This window comes from Microcaecilia unicolor, chromosome 7 (assembly GCF_901765095.1).
Source record: "Microcaecilia unicolor chromosome 7, aMicUni1.1, whole genome shotgun sequence".
NCBI classification, from domain to species: Eukaryota; Metazoa; Chordata; class Amphibia; order Gymnophiona; family Siphonopidae; genus Microcaecilia; species Microcaecilia unicolor.
The window spans coordinates 173,517,340-173,537,394 of NC_044037.1; the positions used below are offsets into that span (position 1 = coordinate 173,517,340).

The 20,055-nt window shown below is 45.6% G+C and overlaps 1 protein-coding gene across 2 annotated transcripts in view; it reads right to left on the reverse strand.

Moving 5' to 3' along the window:
- Positions 1-596: 596 nt before the first annotated feature.
- The window catches only part of LOC115474539 (uncharacterized protein KIAA2012 homolog), a 42,632-nt gene continuing 23,173 nt past the window's right edge, over positions 597-20,055 (reverse strand). Inside the window, exons 2-4 of one of the 2 annotated variants that reach the window (XM_030210040.1) lie at positions 18,972-19,144; positions 1,628-1,844; positions 597-930 (exon numbers count right to left, since the gene is read on the reverse strand). In XM_030210040.1, the coding sequence (XP_030065900.1) occupies positions 774-930; positions 1,628-1,844; positions 18,972-19,144 (547 nt within the window). In that variant the 3' untranslated portion in view covers positions 597-773. Of the gene's footprint in view, positions 931-1,627; positions 1,848-18,971; positions 19,145-20,055 lie in introns of both variants that reach the window. The other variant, XM_030210039.1, reaches the window with a different exon arrangement.

The following is a 20,055-nucleotide window of genomic DNA, read 5'->3' on the forward strand; positions in this document are numbered from 1 at the left end:
ATTCCTTTAACTCTGAATGATCACAGTAAGGAGTGTAAGTAAAGGGTAAAAGGTTATGGGCTTGATATACTGCCTCTCTGTGCTACAACCAAAGTGGTTTACATAATCTTTATAAAGTTTTTGACGTATATCTAACAGAAATTTGATCCCTCATTCCTTCCACCTACTTTTTAACATCTATGCCACTAGTGATTAAAATATTGCTGGTGAGAGAGAAGGCATCCACAAGGTGAAAAAGTCTGGTTCCCAGCCTGATCCAAATTTCTACTCATTTTAAAGAGACATCTATTGGAATTCTGCTCGATACTGATAGAGAATAAAAAACAAACAGGACTGGCATATGTAAGAGAAAGGAGCAAAATTGTTTTGTTCAATATGACAGCATCATTTTCTTCAAATAGGACTTCCTTTGCTTTTACTACATAAAGCTAAAGAGGGAAAAATGAGAGTGTGTAGAACTGGAGTGTACTCTTCTGTTTTAAACCCTACAGCATCTCTCTCTCTCTCTCTCTCTCTCAACCCCTCCCCCCCAAATAAAACAAACAAACCCAACCCCCCCCCCCCCCACAAAACAAACAAACAAAAAAAATCCCAAACCAATCAAAATCAAAATAAAACACCAAACACTATATTCCCCGAATGCTGTAGGGTCAACCTATTCCCTTCATCACTTTCTTCACAACAGATCCAGTCTCAATCACGCGGCATGTCTTCAAATGTCTGAGTGTTGGAGCTGGAGAGTTCCACCACTTTCCAGAGGAAAAAAAAAGTCATTATTTTTCTTCAACTGTGGGGTACAGGCCAAGCATTTGCAGCAGCTGGAAGTAAGAGAAAACCCAGGGTCGTGAAATGTCTTGTGTCTGTTCCAAGCCATAAGATTCCACTTTCAGCTCTCGGTGGAACTGCAGATGACTCTCCAAAGCTCTTTGCCTGTAACAAAATGAGAACTGATTAATCTACGAAAAAGATGGAAGAAAAGGCAAGATTGTGCTTCAGTAACTGCTTTTAATGGTATGGTGGATCTAGATTTAAAAAAATATATCATCCAAATCCAGTACTCTTTGATACTCTGCTATTATTTTAATGCCACTGTAGTTTACTGAACTAAGATTGCATGAATAAAATGTTTACAAACAAAGCATTGTGTATTCTCTGTAGTAAGTATGGGCTTGGTTTTCTAATCACAGTTGATTCATTTTGGATCATCTGTATATGTTTACTTTCTGAAAACCTTGTTTCCTAAGATATTCCAAAGAGTGCATAGGTAAAATATCAAGCCAGAGTGGGAAATGCTTAATTATTCATTTCTGTTTGTTGAAATAAATTTGTTTACATGGAAATTCTTCATAGTTACTTACAGGAACATGCAGTGTTTTCAGGTAAAGAACATTTACAAGGTGGAGCCAATTAAACCAAGGTCAGACCCAGGAATTTCAAATAAAAACCATTAACATTTACTTTTCCAAACGAAGAATGATCCAGGCTACTAAATAGAGAATATTATTGGGATCTACAAGTAAGTCTGTTTTGATCAATAGGATTAGTAATTTGTTAATACTGCTTGAATTTTCATAAATATTTTCATTCTAATTCCTCATGTGTTTTCCTTGCTAACATGGGATTCTACCTGGCCAAAAGCTCTGCTTGTCTCTTTGCTTCTTCCAAAGCCAGTCTGGCATGTTCCTCAGTTTTCCGCTGCCTCTCAGTTTCTTTCCTTGCTCGCTTCTCCTCCTCCTCTTGCTTTCTCTTTAAATACTCCAGGCGCTCAGCTTTTGACATTTCCAGCAGTTGCTCTTTCTCCTCCATTAGCTGCCTTTCCCTCTCTTTCTTTCTCTGCTCTTCTGCTGCTATAAGTGAATAGTGAGACATTGTTAATTGATTGCCATTGCCTCAGATATGATGCATGTCCTCCTGTACTGTGCAAAATAAAGAAAACAGATATAACTTTCAGAAACTGATACATTCCAATCATCACATTACAAATTAACAAACAAATATAAAACAAATAATTGAAAATAAGGTCATACCTTTTTGACTGTCTTTCAGACCTGAGGAAGGAGGTTTTAGCCTCTGAAAGTGCTAGCTAAAGAATGTATCTAGACCAATGAAAAGATATCACCTTATTTTCTGTTTTTAATTTTATTTGAATTTATTAACCTTTAAAGTGAACTAATATAGCTACCACACTTCTTCACCCTAAATTAAAAATACATTTTATTCTACCTTTGTTATCTGGTTATTTAAGTTTTCTAAACATGTACAGTAGGTCCCAGTCTCTGGTTACTGCTTTCCTGTCTTCTCTTCTCTCTCTTTCCAGGGTCTCCTGTTTGTTTTTCTTCTCTTTCCTCCTGTCTTCTTCACTTCCTCCACTACATCCATCTCTGATACTGGTCTTTTCCTTTCAGTTTTCTTCGATTTTTTTTTTTGCCTCTGTCCATTCAAATTTAATTCACTCTTACTATCCAGTCTTCAATCTCCCTTTATTCACTGCATCTACCTAAAGCTTTCCATAACTTTCACTCTACCCTGGTCCTCTCATTCCTTTCCCCTTATTCCTTAGTCTCGTCTCCCCCATCCTGTATTACTCTCTCTCTTTCTCTTCTCCCCATCCAGTATTACCCCACCTTCCTCTTTGTCTCAATTCTCCCCATCCAGTATTATCCCCATCGCTCTTCTCTGTGTCCCTCTCTCCTATCCAGCATGACCTCATCTCTCTCTCTCTCTATCCTCCCCATCCAGCATTACACCTACTCTCTCTTTCTGTCTCTTCTTCCCATCCAGTATTACCCCATTTCTCTCTTTCTATGTATGTGTGTCTCTTCTCCTCCATCCAACATTACCTCCTCTCCCTCTCTGTCTCACTTCTCCCCATTCAGCATTATTCCCCCTCTCTCTGTCTTGCACCATCCCACCCAGGATTACCTCCTCTCCCTTTCTGTCTCACTTCCACCCATTCACCCTTATTCCCGCTCTCTGTCTAGCATCACCCCATTCAGTATTATCCCATATCCCTGTCTGTCTCTCTTTATCCCATCCAGCATTAGTCCATCTCTCTCTCGCTCTGTCCCTTTCTCCCCATTAAGCATTACACCATCTCTCTCTCTTTCTTCCCAATCCAGCATTACCCTTTCTCCTGCTGTCTCATTTCTTCTCTTTCAGCACTATTCTTTCTCTGTCTTATTTCACCCCATCCAGCATTACCGCATTACCCCATCTCTCTCTTGCTCTCTTATCTCTCTCTCTCTCTCTCTCTTGTGTCTCTTTTCCTTTACCCAGCATTGTCCCATCTCTCTCTCCCTCTCTTCCTCCCCATCCCATCCACCCAGCACCTCTCCTGTCTCTTTCCCCCTCCTGCTCACCCTGTTGCTGTTTTCTGGATTGGGCCATATCACTTCTACAAGCAAAGATGAACGGGACCATTTTCTTGCATGCCGCTGCCATTGTAAACTCAGTAGCTCCTGCCCCTCTGATGTAAACTTCCTGCATTGGAGGGGTGGGAGCAGGTGAGTTAGCAGCGGAATACACAGGAAAATGGTTCTGCATGTTTTTGCTTGTAAGAATGATATTGGCCAACTGAGAAAACAGCAACACAGTGAGTGGGAGGGAGGGGGGAAGAGAGAGAAAGGAGAGGTGCAGGGGGCACTGGAGGAAGTGCTGATTCAGGTTGGGGTGGCAAGGCAATTTTTTGGGGTGGCATTTGCCATCCCATAGTGATTCCTGATGGTAAGGGTGCACTTAAATGGCATAACATGTAAACCTAAGGGGGAGGGTGTTCACAGGGGTGGTTTATGTGAGGGGGTATGTATGTGCACCCTTGCCAAAATAACATGATTGCAGTTACATAAAATTTATGGCTGGCGTCATTTCGGCCTACATGTAGGTGCACCAATGCCAGGTTACAATAGTATTCTATATCAGAATCAGGGTGCCTAGATGCCATTATAAAATAGATTTTCATTGTGTAGCATCAGTTATAGAATTGCCATCTTAGTGGCAACTGCTAAGTGTATTAATCCCTTTAAATGTTGGCCCCATTGTTTTTTGACAGTTTAAATGTATAAGATTCCCTAATTTATTGGCATTTAGGGAAGAAGGAACAGTACTACAGTTGGGTAAACCATACTATAGGAAGAATAAAGGAAAGATCTTATCATTTGCTAAAACTGCAAATAAAAATTAAGAACAGAAGAATATATGAATAGCCATACTGGTGTATAGAGCTGTTTGGTTTTTCAGATCAGTCAGCTTTGTATAACCTTCCCTTTTTTTAATCTAGTAGGGCAATTAGCTAGTTTGTGTCTTTGTTTTCTCACAGACCATAGACAGGCTTGCTTAGCCCTAGTAATGGGCCATAAACTTTAACAAGTGTCTGTTTGTTTGCTTCAAACAGGATCTGAATTAACACAGAACCATTTTCAGTGAAGGACCAGAATGAGTGATAGGTATTCATGGGACAGAGGTTCCAAAGGGCAAATTAGGAATATTTGAGAAAAATACCAAAGAAACAGAATTATGTGAAGGTGACCTTAGAGGTCAGAGTTGAAGAATACCAGATAAGTAAGAGAGAAAATATAAGGCATTAAGTGATTGGACAAAACTAAGCTTCAGTATTCAGCCTGAGTACATCTTGTACTAGAACAGAATCTGATAGCTTCCAAAGGAAAACTAGAGAGAGAGAGAGATTTTATTTTCCTTATACTGAAATTTGGACTGATATAAATAAGAATTCAATTTTCTGTAACATTGGGATAAAAGAATTTTTATTGTAACCATTTATTTACTCTAATAAATTTTAGCATTATTATAAAAGAGAAAAACTGAACTCTAAAGTGTTTTTCCTTTGCCAGAAGGGCTTGCTTGTTTTAATCTCTTCTGTTCAGCTCTCTTTTAGAAGGAAGGGGAAGGGAAGGGAAATGGGACTCGATATATCGCCTTTCTGAGGTTTTTGCAACTACAGTCAAAGCGGTTTACATATATTCAGGTACTTATTTTGCAAGAAGGGAGTGCCCTATATACACTGGATCAGACCGACAGTTGATCTAGCCTCAGTTTCCTGCTTTCAACAGTGGCAAATCCAGGTCACAAGTACCTGGCAGAATCCCAAAGAGTAGCAAGGTTCCAGGGATAAGTACTGGCTTTCCCTATGTCTATCATAATAGCAGAGAAGTTTCCTCCAGGAACTTGTCAAGATGTTTTTTTTTAAACCCAGATAAGTTAAGAGGCTCATTTTCAAAACAGAAAAATTATCAAAAAGTGGCACAAAGTGGCATTTGAACATTTTATTTGCCAAAATGTCCAAATTGATATTTTCAAAACTCATTTTTAAGACATTTTTCTATGCAGTTCATCAGCAGTACATCCAAATCATAAGGGGGCATCATGTCTGGGGCATGTTGGAGGTGGGATTTGAGTCTTCCTAATGCTTGGATGTTTTTTTGCTATAACAGAACAAAGCAAAGATACCCAGGGCTACAATTTAGATGTTTTTACGTAGATCTGTTTATTAATTTTATTTATTTGTTACATTTGTATCCCACATTTGTACCACCAATGTGGCTTACATAGTACTGGAGAGGCATTTGCAGACTCCGGTGTGAACAAATACAAAGTGATGTTGTGGTAAGATAAAGCTCATGTGGCACAGCCACATTAGGGAATCGTAGAATGGAGGAGTTGTGTTATGTCCATTACGTGCTTTAGTTTGATTGTGTTGCAGAGATCAGGCATTTGTTGGATCGGTAGGGTATGCCTTTTTAAACAAGTAAGCTTTTAGTGATTTTCGGAAGTTTAGGTGGTCATACATCGTTTTCAAGGGTTTTGGTAATGAGTTCCATAGTTGTGTGCTAATGTAGGAAAAACTGGATGCGTAGGTTGATTTGTATTTAAGTCTTTTGCAGCTTGGGTAGTGCAGATTTAGATAGGTTCGTGTTGATTCGGATGTGTTTCTAATTGGTAAGTCGATCAAGTTTGTCATGTATCTCGGGGCTTCACCATAGATGATTTTGTGAACCATTGTGCAGATTTTGAAGGCGATGCATTCTTTGATTGGGAGCCAGTGTAGTTTGTTGCGGAGGGGTTTTGCGCTTTCAAATCACGATTTTCCAAATATAAGTCTAGCTGCCGTGTTTTGAGCGGTCTGAAGTTTCTTTAAGGTTTGTTCTTTACAACCCGCATAAATTCCAGTGCAGTAGTTTACGTGGCTTAGTACCATTGATTGTATCAGTTTGCAGAACGTGTCCCTTGGGAAGAATTGTTTCACGCATTTGAGTTTGCACATTGAGTGGAACATTTTCTTTGTTGTGGATGCCACTTGGCTCTCTAGTGTTAAGTTGCGGTCCATTGTAATGCCGAGGATTTTCAGGCTTTCTGAGATAGGAAGGGTGTGATCTGGGGTGCTGATAATTGTGGGGTTGTCCGTGCTGTGTTGGGATGAGAGGATGAGACAATGTGTTTTTCTTTATTGAGTTTTAGTTGGAATGCATTTGCCCATAAGTCCATGATGTTCACGCTGAGCTTGATTTTGTTAGTGATTTCTGTCAGTTTGGTTTTGTAAGGAATGTATATTGTGACATCGTTTGCATATATGAAATAAGGATAAGGACTTGGCAAGTGGGGTCATCATTAGGTTGAATAGGATCGGTGATAGTGGTGATCCTTGTGGTACTCCACAGTCTGCTTTCCTTGGTGATGATATGTTTGAGTTTGATTTTACTTGATATGTTCTTGTGGTTAGGAAGCTCTTGATCCAGCTAAGTATGTTGCCACCAATCCTGAACTTGTCTAGTATTCTTAATAGTATATTATGGTTTACCATGTTGAATGCACTAGACATGTCGAATTGTAGGAGAAGGATGTTTTTGCTTGTGGCTATTTCCTGTTTGAATTTGGCTAGAAGAGTGAATAATACTGTTTCAGTGCTGTGGAGGGGGCGAAAACCTGACTGTGATTCATGTAATATTGAGAATTTGTTTATGTAATCTGTAAGTTGTTTGGTTACCATACTTTCCATCAGTTTGCCCACCAATGGGATTGATGCTACTGGATGGTAGTTAGTGATTTCAGTTGTTTTTTTCTTGGTATCTTTTGGTATTGGGGTGAGTAGGATATTGCTATTTTCCTTAGGGAAGAGGCCTTGCTGAAGCATGTAGTTTAGGTGGGATGTGAGGTCTGCTATGAAGCGGTCAGGGGCGGATTTCATTAGGTAGCTGGGACAGGTATCTAGTTTACAGTGAGTGTTGGAAAACCTACTAATCGCTTTGGTAACTGTTTCGATGGTAAGGAGGGCGAAGTTTAGCCAGGTCTGGTCTGCCGGGTATTCTCCAATGGTTGGGTCCAACTCATTAAGGAAGTTTTCAATGTCAGTGTTGATCTGGGGTAGCGTGTTGCGTAGGTTTACAATTTTTTCATTGAAATACTTCTCAAGTTTGTCTGCGGATGGGATGTCTGTGTTTGTGGTAGTGACCAAGTTGGTGTCTAGGAGTTTGTTCACGAGTTGGTATAATTTCTTCGTGTCTTTGTAATCTGTTCCTATTTTGGTTTTGTAGTATGATCTTTTGGTCTGTCTTATTGCGTATTTGTATTTTCTTTGTGTTTGTTTCCAAGTGTTGAGTGTGTGTTCATCTTTTGTTTTACTCCATGCTCGTTCGAGTTTCCTGGTTTGTGTTTTTAGCTTTTTCAGTTCATTGTTGAACCATGGTGTTGAGTTATGCTTGCGTGAGGGTCTTGTTCGTAAGGGCGCAATTTCATCTAATATGCTTTTGCATCTTTTATCCCATTCTGTGAGGTAGTATGTGGAGTCTGGTTGTGCTGACTCCACGACTAAGTCACAGCAAGGTGCCCTAAATGACAAGATGACCACTGGAGGGATTAAGATATAACCCCCATTACTTCCCAGTGGTCACTGACCTGCTCCCCCCTCCCCCCAAAGATGTGAAAGAAACAGTACATACCAGCCTGTATGACAGCTTCAGATGTTATGGCCAGTCCTTTTAGAATAGCAAACAGGTCCCTGGAGTAGCTTAGTGGTTGGTGCAGTAGAGAAGGGGACCCAGGCCCGCACCCACTCTAAATACTACACTACTGGTGGAACATTTGAACCCTCCAAAACTCACCAAAAACCTACTATATATAGGTGACACTTGCAGGCATAAGGGCTATTGTAGTGGTGTACAGTTGGCAGGGCCGTGCCTAGGGTCTCTGGCGCCCCCCTGCAGACCATCGGCGCCCCCCTACAGACTATCAGTTGGCGCGCGCACCCCCCCCCCCCCCCGGTCCTGCCTGGCTCCAAGGCACGTCTGGGGCGCGATGGAGGAAATGGCTGGGTTTGGCCTGAGCCTCCTCTTTTCCATTCCCGATTCCCCGGCGCTTTAAATTTACCTCTCTCCACCTCCGGCTCAGACGTCTGCGCAGTGTCAGTGAAAGCGCTGCCTGTCTGACGTCTCTCCACCAGCCTTTCCTTCGCTCGTTCCCTCTGTGTCCCGCCTTCTTCTGACGTCATTTCCTTGAGGGCGGGACACAGAGGGAACAAACGAGCGAAGGGAAGGCTGGTGGAGAGACGTCAGACAGGCAGCGCTTTCGCTGACGCTGCACAGACGTCGGAGGCAGAGCGAGGTAAATTTAAAGCGCCGGAGAATCAGGGATAGAGCGGAGGAGTAAGTTTTTTTTTTTAAATACAGCTTGATGGTGCGGCGCCCTTGAAGGCAGGCGCCCCCCTGCGGCGCTTACCGCGCTTACTGTGTTGGCACGGCCCTGACAGTTGGGTATAGTAGGTTTTTGGTGGGTTTTGGAGGGTTCTCCATGCAATATAAGGGGGCAACGATGAAATGTGTACCTGGGACCTTTTATGTGAAGTTCACTGCAGCGCCCCCTAGGATGCCCCACAGCTTTGCTGGGATGTCTATGCGGCCAGTCAACTAAGAATGATGGCTCCTCCTACATCCCACTAGCTTGATTTTGTGTGTTTTTCACTTGGACTTTTTTCCCCCAAAAAAATGGTCTAAAAAGATAGATGCACTGAGAACAAAAACATCTAGCAAATGGCCATTTTTGAAAAAAAAAAAAAAAAAAAGAGACTAGACCTTTTTCAGGTTTGATAATACCTCACCACTCCATCCTTCCCTGAAACTCTTCTTTCTATAACTGTTCGATAGTTCTCTTTGTTATCCTTGATTTTTTGTAACACCAACTGTATCTTTTACCCTGGAATGGCAGTGCCATAACAGGTTTATGTAAGCCACATTGAGCCTGCAAATAAGTGGGAAAATGTGGGATACAAGTGCAATAAATAAATAAATTTTTTTAAAATTTTTGTTACATTTGTACCCCGCGCTTTTCCCACTCATGGCAGGCTCAATGCAGCTTACATGGGGCAATGGAGGGTTAAGTGATTTGCCCAGAGTCACAAGGAGCTTCTTGTGCCTGAAGTGGGAATTGAACTCAGTTCCCCAGGACCAAAGTCCACCACCCTAACCACTAGGCCACTCCTCCACAATAAAATGGCCATGTTTGCTACTGGATTTTTGGATGTTTTCTGCAAAATGTACAAAGTCGGATTTAGATGTCATATCGAAAGTGCCCCTCCACATGCTTTTACTAAATCCTCTGGCAATGAGTTCCAGAGCTTAACTACTTATTGAGTGAAAAAATATTTTCTCTTATTTGTAAGTTCTTGGAGTGTCCCCTAGCCTTTGTACTTTTTGAAAGATGGAATGTTGCTAGGTATGTGAAAAATGAAAAGAAGGAGTTGGAGAACTGGAGGGTGAGAAAGAGGGTGAAATTTGGATGGTCAGAAAGGCAGAAAAGAAAGGGAAGAAAGTGCAAAAAGGGAAAGATAAATATGTATCACACTCTCCCTCCCCCTCTGCAAGCTCCAGTGTCACTCCTGCACCTCTCCGCTGTGCTCCCGCTGCAGCCTTACCATCTTCCAGGCTGCCAACAGTGTTAGCAATGTAAGTACGCTGCCTTTGCGCAGCTTGGAAGCCTTCTCTCTATTGCGACTTCCTGTTTCCGCTCGCTGCAGCGAGAAGGCTTCCCGGTGCACAAAGGCAGCATGCTTACATTGCTAACGCTGCTGACAGTCCAGAAGATGGAAAAGCTGCAGTGGGAGCACAGCAGAGAGGTGCAAGAGTGACACCAGAGCTTGCGGGGGGGGGGGGGGGGGTGAGGGAGAATGCAATACAGGACCCGATGGCAGCAGCGGCGGGGGGTGGGGTGGGAGAGCGAGCAACACCGGACCCTGTGGGAAAGGAGGGAGGGAGAGTAACACCGACCCTGTGGGGGGGGGGGGGGGAGGCAAGAAGATTGGGAGAGTGACACCGAACTTGGGGGGGGGGGAGGGAGGGAAAGCGACACCAGACTTTGGGGGGGGGGGCGGGATGGTATGGAGGGAAAGCAACACCAGACTTTGTGGAGTGGGAGAGGGAGGGAAAGTGACACCGGACTTTGGAAGGAAAGGAGGGGGGAGAGTGATACTACTACTACTACTACTATTTAGCATTTCTATAGCGCTACAAGGCGTACGCAACGCTGCACAAACATAGAAGAAAGACAGTCCCTGACACGACCTTGCATGGGGTATAAGGCCTTGGAAGCAAGGGAATGAAAGAGAGAAATGGATGGCACTGGGGACTGATAGGGTGATGAGATCCAGTGGAGGGTAGATGAGGGCTAATAGGATGGGAATGAGGACTAAGGAAGTGGGTGAAAAAAGATAGGGGTTTAGGAGGCTAGATATTAAGTGAGAGACAGAGGGAGCAATGGTAAAAGCTAGTATGAGAAGTGAAACAGAGACTAAGGTAAGAGAAAGGGGGATAAACACAAATAAGGGGGGGGCATGAAATGAAAGGTCACTGACAGATAGATGTAGAGAAGGAAAGGGCAAAGCCAAGAGGAGAGAGAAGAAATGGAAACACCAACGTGTAGAGAAGACGGACACGTGGAAAGTGGAAAAGAGACTGGGACCAGCCCAATTAGAAAAATAAAGTGCTCGGACAACAAAAGTAGAAAAGAAATATTTTTATTTAATACTTTTAAAGGACTGAGATGTGCCTGCTTTGTGAAATGTACGTCTTTTCTATTTTTGTATTTTGCAGAGTGCAGGAGAAAATACATGTTTACCTGGCTTTCTTGTGGGAGATCTCTATTTTAGTTTTTCTGTGGTTCCCTGTTTGTATAGTGAGAAAAGAATTAAATGTGCTTGGAGTTGTAGAATGATTAGAAAAATTAGTGCTCATTATTGCTTGTTATGTGAATGAATATTCCATCACTGTTTCATTATTGCTTGCCAGACCAGTCCAGTATTATTACATTTTAAGGGCATTTGTTTTAATTCGTGTTTGCAGTCCTTACATGCACATGATTTTGCTTTTTAAACCCAAAGGTAAATCTTAAGTGTGGTTAAACAGCGAGGCTTCTGTGGATAGGGACAGAGTTCGCGGGGATGGGGTGGGGACGGGGACAAACTTTGTCCCCACGTCATTCTCTAGCTACAACCCCAAAATAATCTCCAAGAGTATTGCCTCCTCCCTCAAAACACCCAGGGAAAATCTGCTACACTACAAAGAAAAAAAAGCCACAGACAGAATCCTCCTTATAGTGACATACAACACAGAGCTGGAAAAATTAAGAAAAATCATAAAAGATCTATAGCCTCTACTCCAGGAGGATGAATTACTGAAAGAGATATTCCCATCCTCACCAGTGCTGGCCTTCCGACAGCCACCCAACTTAAAACACAAGCTTATAAAGATATATATTAAAAAAAAACAAGTAAGCTCCCAACACAGACTCAAAAATAAGAGAATGGCACACATCCTTGCAATATATCCAGCTGCAAACTATGCCAAAACATTTCACAGGACCCCATGGTCATTCACAAAGGAAAAACATTCAACATTAAGGAATCTTTCACGTGCTCATCTTCCAATGTGGTATATATCATTCAGTGTAAAAAATACAACAAAGGCTGCTACATTGGAGAAACAAGTCCGATGCTAAAGAAGAGATTTAATTTACATAGACACCATATGAAAAATGCTAGTACCAATCAGGATGTCACCTCTGTGGGGCAGCACTTTACAAAACCAGAACACTGTACCAGTGATTTCATGGTAAGAATCCTGAAAGGGAACTTTAAAACAATACAGGAACGTAAGACCTTTGAAGTCAGAATGATTAAATATTTTGACACCCACCAGACAGGACTTAACAAAGATCTGGGTTTTCTAGCCCATTATAAACCATAAAATTGTACTGCTTTGTCACTCTCCTATCTCCATGCATATCTCCCTGTCCCTCATCCACCCGACTCTTCCTGTCTCTCACCATCACCCTCATCCTGTTAGACTGTCACTGAAATGCTTTGATGTTTCACTTATATATATACTGTCATCTACCAACATTTGCTTATTTCCGATCTGATGAAGAAGGGCAACCTTCGAAAGCTAATCAAGAAATGTATTAAGTTATGTCCAATAAAAAAGGGTATCATCTTATTTTCTTTTCCATGTTTTATTTTGTTTTATTTCTATTGATTACCAATGAACTGTATAAATTCTTGCTACCAATCTTTGCTGAAACTTGGCTTTCCTTCAGTAAAATCTGTTTGTTTAAAATTATTTGTAGGTTCTTTTGGGTATCAGGGAACCAAGCAGTGAAATGAGCTCCCAGTGGATTTAAGCTGAATGTCATCATATCTTTTCTTTCAAAAAGCTTTGAAAACTTTCTTTATTTTAATCATTATGATGTAATTGTCTAAATTGTAACCTACGATTGCTGTTAATTTCTGTATTTGGTTAGATGTTTGTGTTTTTTTATCCGCCTAGAATCTACTGATGAGATTAGAGTGGACTATAAATTGCAAAAATAGAATAGAATAATGTCATCATGCATTCTTTTATGCTGGTCAGTATAAGACGCCACATATATATGTAAAAATTACTTTCCATATCATCAAGCTGATCAATCCATAGACTGGTGGGTTGTGTCCATCTACCAGCAGGTGGAGATAGAGAGCAATCCTTTTGCCTCCCTATATGTGGTCATGTGCTGCCGGAAACTCCTCTGTATGTTCTCTATCTCAGCAGGTGGTGGTCACACACAGCAGCAGCTCTGGCTAGGCCTCCAAGCCTAATTTTTAGGTTTTGTTGAGTGCCTGGGGTTGAGGGCTCTTCTTGAGCAAGTGCAAACCTGGTGGCGCCAGGTCCCTCCTTTTCTCCCCCCTCCCTCTGGCTCCGTTTAAAAAAAAAAAAATAATAAATTTTGAACGTCCTTAAAGGCGTTTATTTCGACGTTTATTTAAACGTTTATTGCAGCTACTCACTGGGACACCAGGTCGTTACAGCTCGGAGCGGAAAGCAGGTAATTTTTACCTTTTTATAGCGGGCAGGGGGTTCCCCGATTGATCTCCACGTGGCATATGGCGTCGGAGGGCGAGGGCGCAAAGAGTCGCTCCCCGGATTGCTTAGGCGCTTCTAGAGGGGATGCGGGGGTCTTAAAGTCTGATTCGCCCTTGTTGGGTGACAGTTTCATGACCGATGAGTGTCCCGGTCTTTCCTCCAGCGTGGCGGTTTTTCCCGCCATAAACGCCCATCCCCGCTGCTCGCCTCCGCCATCTTGGCCGGCCACGCGGCTCGGACGGCTTCTTCGTGGGCCGCCCTTGAGGGAGACCTTAATGCCATGGACGCCCTTAATTTGGGCGACGGCACCAAAGCGGCTAAAGTTAAGCGCCGTTTTTCCCGCGCGGCTCCTTCGCGGAGTGTCGCGCCGGACGCCATTTTGGATGCGCAGCATGTCTCTCCCCCGCTCTTGCGAGCGCCGGTTGAGGGTGCGTCTAGGGCTGTAGCCCAGGCTGCGGAAGTGCACAGTCTGGGGGGTTTCTCCCCCGAGTTTGTTTTGCTGCTGCATCAGGTCTTCCTTATGCAAAACGCTGCCCCTGCTCCCTCGTTTGGTAAAGAGGTTGAGGTCCCCGGAGGTAAACGCCCTCGGGTTGATTCCCAGGCCTTGGAGGACATTGTCTCCTCCGATGTAGATGAGGGCAGCGTATCTGAGTTCTCCCAACGGTCCTTTGCGGATTCCTTGGAGGAGACGGATCCCCGCTCGGTTGGAGCGGATGACCCCTCTGCAGCGCGGCTTTTTAGCTCAGAGGATTTGCCCAACCTGTTGGTGCAGGCCATGGGCATTTTGAAGATTTCCTCTCCGGAGGACGTCTCTCCCTCAGCCCCTGTTGGCTCTGCCATTATGCTGGGGACGAAACGCCCGCCTAGAACCTTCCACGTGCATGATGCCATGCACACCTTAATTTCGGCTCAATGGGATGTCCCAGAAGCGAGCCTCAAAGTGGCTAGGGCTATGTCCCGCCTCTATCCTTTGCCTGAAAGTGAACGTGAGGCCTATCTATGGCCTACCGTGGATTCTTTAATCACTGCGGTGACTAAGAAAACGGCTTTGCCGGTGGAAGGTGGCACGGCCCTAAAGGACGCCCAAGACAGAAGATTGGAGGCGGCCTTAAGGTCGTCCTTTGAGGCGACTGCTTTAAGTTTGCAGGCCTCGGTTTGCGGTTCCTATGTGGCCAGGGCGTGCCTGACTATGGTGCAGCGGGCTTCCCCCTCGGATCATTCCTTGAGGGCTGATTGGCCGGCCCTGGAATCGGGCTTAGCCTATTTGGCAGACTTGCTGTATGATGTCTTGAGAGCCTCAGCTAAAGGCATGGCTCAGACAGTCTCTGCGCGGCGGTGGCTTTGGCTGAAACATTGGTCTGCTGACCACGCCTCTAAATCCCGCCTGGCTAGATTGCCTTTTAAAGGCAAGCTGCTCTTTGGGGTCGAGCTGGACAAAATCGTGACCGATCTCGGCACGTCTAAGGGCAAGAAGTTACCAGAGGTCAGGGCTCGGGCTAGAACTCGTTCCGGTACCTCCAGAGGACGGTTTCAGGAAGCCCGTCGGTACAGCCCGGGCAGGTCGGGCCCCTCTGCCCCCTCTTCCTTCAAGAGGACTTTCTCCCCCAAGCAGCATTCCTTTCGCAGAGACCGCCGTCCCGGAGGTGCTCCCTCCGGTCCTCCCCCAGGGTCTCGTACCCAATGACGGGGCCTTGGTCCACGCCCCAGTGCAGATTGGAGGACGGCTGTCCTCGTTTCTGGGCGAGTGGACCACAATAACTTCAGACGCTTGGGTGCTGGAAGTCATCAGAGACGGCTACAAGCTAGAGTTCTGCCGACCCTTAAGAGACGGGTTTGTACTCTCTCCCTGCAAGTCTCCGGTCAAAGCTGTGGCAGTGCAGCAGACCTTGGACAACCTGATCCGCCTGGGTGCGGTCGTTCCGGTGCCAGAAAATCAGATTGGCAAGGGACGTTACTCCATTTACTTTGTGGTACCAAAGAAAGGAGGTTCTGTCCGGCCTATCCTCGACCTCAAAGGGGTCAATCGGGCCTTGAAAGTGCGGCACTTTCGCAGGGAGACTCTCCGCTCTGTTACAGCGGCAGTGAAGGCAGGAGAGTTCTTGGCTTCCTTGGACATCAAGGAAGCGTACCTGCATATTCCCATCTGGCCTCCTCATCAACGCTTCCTGCGTTTTGCAGTCCTGGGACGACACTTCCAGTTCAGAGCCCTCCCTTTCGGGTTGGCTACTGCTCCGCGGACCTTTTCCAAAGTAATGGTGGTCATCGCAGCCTTCCTGCGAAAGGAAGGAGTACAAGTCCATCCTTATCTGGACGACTGGTTGATCCGAGCCCCCTCTTATGCAGAGTGCGGCAAAGCTGTGAACCGGGTGGTTGCTCTTTTGAGCTCCCTGGGGTGGATCATCAACTGGGAGAAGAGCCAGCTGCGCCCGACTCAGTCCCTGGAGTATTTGGGAGTTCGATTCGACACCCAAGTGGGCAGAGTGTTCCTGCCAGACAATTGTCAAACTTCAGGCTCAGGTGGACCAGTTCCGAGTAGCCTCTCCTCTTCGGGCTTGGGACTATGTGCAGCTGTTGGGCTCTATGACGGCCACGATGGAAGTAGTGCCCTGGGCCAGGGCTCATATGAGACCACTACAACACTCTCTGTTGCAGCGCTGGACTCTGATGTCGGAGGATTATGCTGTGCGCCTTCCCTTGGACCCAGCAGTGCGCAAGGCGCTGAGCTGGTGGTTGCAGACAGACAAGTTGTCTGCAGGAATGCCTCTGGTGACCCCAGAGTGGATTGTCGTCACGACGGACGCCTCTTTGACGGGCTGGGGAGCCCACTGCTTGGGAAGGACAGCGCAGGGGCTCTGGTCTCCTGCAGAGGCAAAGTGGTCTATCAACCTCCTGGAACTCAGAGCCATTCGGTTGGCGCTTTTGGAGTTCATCCCGGTACTGGCGTTGAAGCCAGTACGGGTCCTGTCGGACAATGCCACTGCTGTGGCCTATGTCAACCGCCAGGGAGGTACCCAGAGCACCCCTCTAGCCAAGGAGGCCATGAATCTATGCCAGTGGGCGGAAGCGAACCTGGAACAGCTGTCAGCGGCCCACATTGCCGGAGTCATGAATGTCAAGGCGGACTTTCTCAGTCGCCATACCTTGGAGCCCGGAGAGTGGCAGCTATCTGCTTAGGCGTTCTTGGACATCACGAAGCGCTGGGGCCAGCCGAGCCTAGATCTGATGGCGTCATCGGCCAATTGCCAAGTGCCGCGCTTTTTCAGCAGAGGACGGGACCCTCGATCCCTGGGAGTAGATGCTCTTCTCCAACAGTGGCCGACACAAGAGCTTCTCTATGTGTTCCCGCCCTGGCCCATGTTGGGCAGGGTGCTAGACCGGGTGGCAAAGCATCCGGGCCGGATAATCCTGGTGGGTCCGGACTGGCCCAGACGTCCCTGGTATGCGGACTTGATCAGGCTCTCAGTCGACGATCCTCTGCGACTGCCTGTGGAGCAGGGCCTGTTACATCAGGGTCCCGTGGTGATGGAGGATCCCTCCCCCTTTGGTCTTACGGCCTGGCTATTGAGCGGCAGCGTCTGAGAAAGAAGGGCTTCTCAGACAAGGTCATCGCCACTATGCTGAGAGTGAGGAAGCGCTCTACTTCTACTGCTTACGCCAGGGTTTGGCGTACCTTTGCAGCGTGGTGTGAAGCAGGATCACTTTCTCCCTTCACTGCTCCAATTTCTTCAGTGTTGGCGTTCCTGCAAGAAGGTCTGGAGAAAGGCCTGTCGCTCAGTTCCCTTAAAGTCCAGGTAGCGGCTCTGACTTGCTTCAGGGGCCGCCTGAAGGGTGTTTCCCTGGCTTCACAGCCAGATGTGGTGCGCTTTCTTAAGGGAGTTAATCACCTGCGCCCTCCTCTGCACTCTGTGGTGCCTGCATGGAATCTCAATCTGGTGCTAAGAGCATTGCAGAAGCCACCTTTTGAACCCTTGTCGAGGGCATCTCTGAAAGACCTGACGTTGAAAGCAGTCTTTTTGGTGGCTATCACTTCAGCCAGAAGAGTTTCCGAGCTCCAGGCGCTCTCATGTCGAGAGCCTTTTCTGCAGTTCACTGAGGCAGGAGTGACTATTCGCACAGTGCCTTCCTTCCTGCCCAAGATTGTTTCTCGCTTCCATGTGAATCAGCAGCTCTGTCTCCCTTCCTTTCGTAGGGAGGACTACCCAGAGGAATACTCTGCTCTCAGAGGTCTGGATGTGAGACGAGTCATCATCAGATACTTGGAAGTGACCAATGATTTCCGGAAATCGGATCATCTGTTTGTCCTGTTTGCAGGTCCTCGTAGGGGTCTGCAGGCTGCTAAGCCTACAGTGGCAAGATGGGTCAAGGAAGCCATTGCAGCGGCTTATGTGGCCGCGGGGAAGGTGCCGCCTATCCAGCTAAAGGCTCACTCCACAAGAGCTCAGGCGGCCTCGATGGCAGAGGCCGGTTCCATCTCCTTGGAAGAGATATGCAAGGCGGCAACTTGGGCTTCGACCCATACATTCTCCAAGCATTACCGCTTGACTGTGGCTGCTCGGGCGGAGGCCCGGTTTGGAGCTTCAGTGTTGCAGTCAGGGATTTCTATGTCCCGCCCTGGGTGAGTACTGCTTCAGTACATCCCACCAGTCTATGGATTGATCAGCTTGATGATATGGAAGGTAAAATTATGTATCATACCTGATAATTTTCTTTCCATTAATCATAGCTGATCAATCCATAGTCCCTCCCAGATATCTGTACTGTTTATATTCTGGTTGCATTTCAGATTCAAGTTTAGTCTTCAGTTCCTGTTCAGGAAGACTTCGTGTTCAAGTTATTTTTTCACTTGGATTCTTCAAGAGTTGAGACGAGTTTGTGTTACAGTGAGCTGCTGCATTCCTCTCCCCTCCGTTTTACGGGGCTGGATTGAGATTTAAATTCTGCCGGCACTCCCTCCCGCTTCGTGCGGCTGTAGGGCAGCTTTGTACCCCTCCCGCTTCGGCGGTGTTAGGGTCAGTCAGCTCCTCCCGCGGTTGCGGTTGCAGGATAAGCCAGATCCCCCCGCATCGGCGGGTGTGGTGTCCCTCCCCCGCTCCGCGGGGATGAGCTGGACGGATTCCCCTCCCCCACTTGTGTGGGGATGAGCTGGGTTAATTCCCCTCCCCCGTTTCGGCGGTGGTGAGCTGGGCAGAGTGTCCCTTTGTGGGTGTAATTCTCTAAGTGCTGAGTCCTGCGGATGGAGCTTGGATATCGACATACTGAGGAGTTTCCGGCAGCACATGACCACATATAGGGAGGCAAAAGGATTGCTCTCTATCTCCACCTGCTGGTAGATGGACACAACCCACCAGTCTATGGATTGATCAGCTATGATTAATGGAAAGAAAATTATCAGGTATGATACATAATTTAACCATAAATATCCCTTTAGAGGAACTTTTTAGTGGTACTATCCATATAATACCACTGAAAATCCACAGATAGGATACTTATCTGTATATCGATGGCTGTATATAGATAAGTCCTTTTGAATATTGATCCAGAAATGTTTTCCTTAGCAGGTTGTATCTGTAGGATTACCTGCACGTTCTTGTTCTTCCTCCTGCATTCTCCGCTGTAGTTCCTGCAGCTTCCTGCGGTGTTCTGCTTGCTGCTGCCGGGCCCTTTCCTGTGCTTGCTGTTCCAGCTGGGATCTCATGATGGCTTCCAGTTCCTGCTGCCGTTGCAACTCTTGTAACTGCTTTTTTTGTAAGCTAAGAGCAAAAAGCAGAAGGCTGGTCTGAAACTGAGATCATTTTGTTAGGCCTCATCATCTTTCAATTTTAACACCCATAGGAGCCAGCTCTGTGGGTGTTATAGGTGCTGAGCACCCCCAGTATTGAGCAAACTCTTACTGTGTCCCGTGAGGGGTAATTTCCATTGGGTTTAGCACCCCCAATCATTTTGAAAAGTTGGCTTCTATGAACACCACATACATTTCTACCATTCAGATTGCTCTAGTGTCAGTCCCAAACCTTCTAAGTATTGATGAATAAACATGTTCATCTAGTTGACAACAAGGTGGCTATTCTAGTCAGCCATTAATGAAGAAATGCATGTTCTGCAAATCGTTACTGTAAGAACTGTTAGAAAATATGAATACAGTCCTTCATTCGCATCATTAGAAAATAGCAATTTTGTTCAAAGTTAGCACTGTAGCCAGTTCAAAAGAGCCATTTCAATAGGCTCATGGCAGAAGTTAATAAGTTTTGTGACAGATGTATTTTACTGTAGAGCATTGTCATCATGGGCAGGTTTAATCTCCAGAAGGCAAGTAGATACTGAATATAGGTTTTCTGAAATAGCTACTGTCATAAAAGATGATACTTGTTTTGGCTGCTTTTTGCTGTGTCTTGAAACACTTCAAAAGTTATTCACACGTGCCCCCAATAAAGTTAGTTGGAATGAGAAGGAATGCCTGTAATTTCAGCTCCACTCCTATCCGCAAAGGTTTATGCACTTGCCTAGATACCTGACTTTTTATGCTTTTCTCTGGGGCTCTCTATTCCAAATATATTTCTTCCAGCTTAGAGCAGAAATAAATCTAGGTGGACTTTTGCATGGCGAGCTGCTTTTATTTTCTATGGAAGGAAAATGTGTTCTTTGTTTTCTTTTTCTCCCCTGG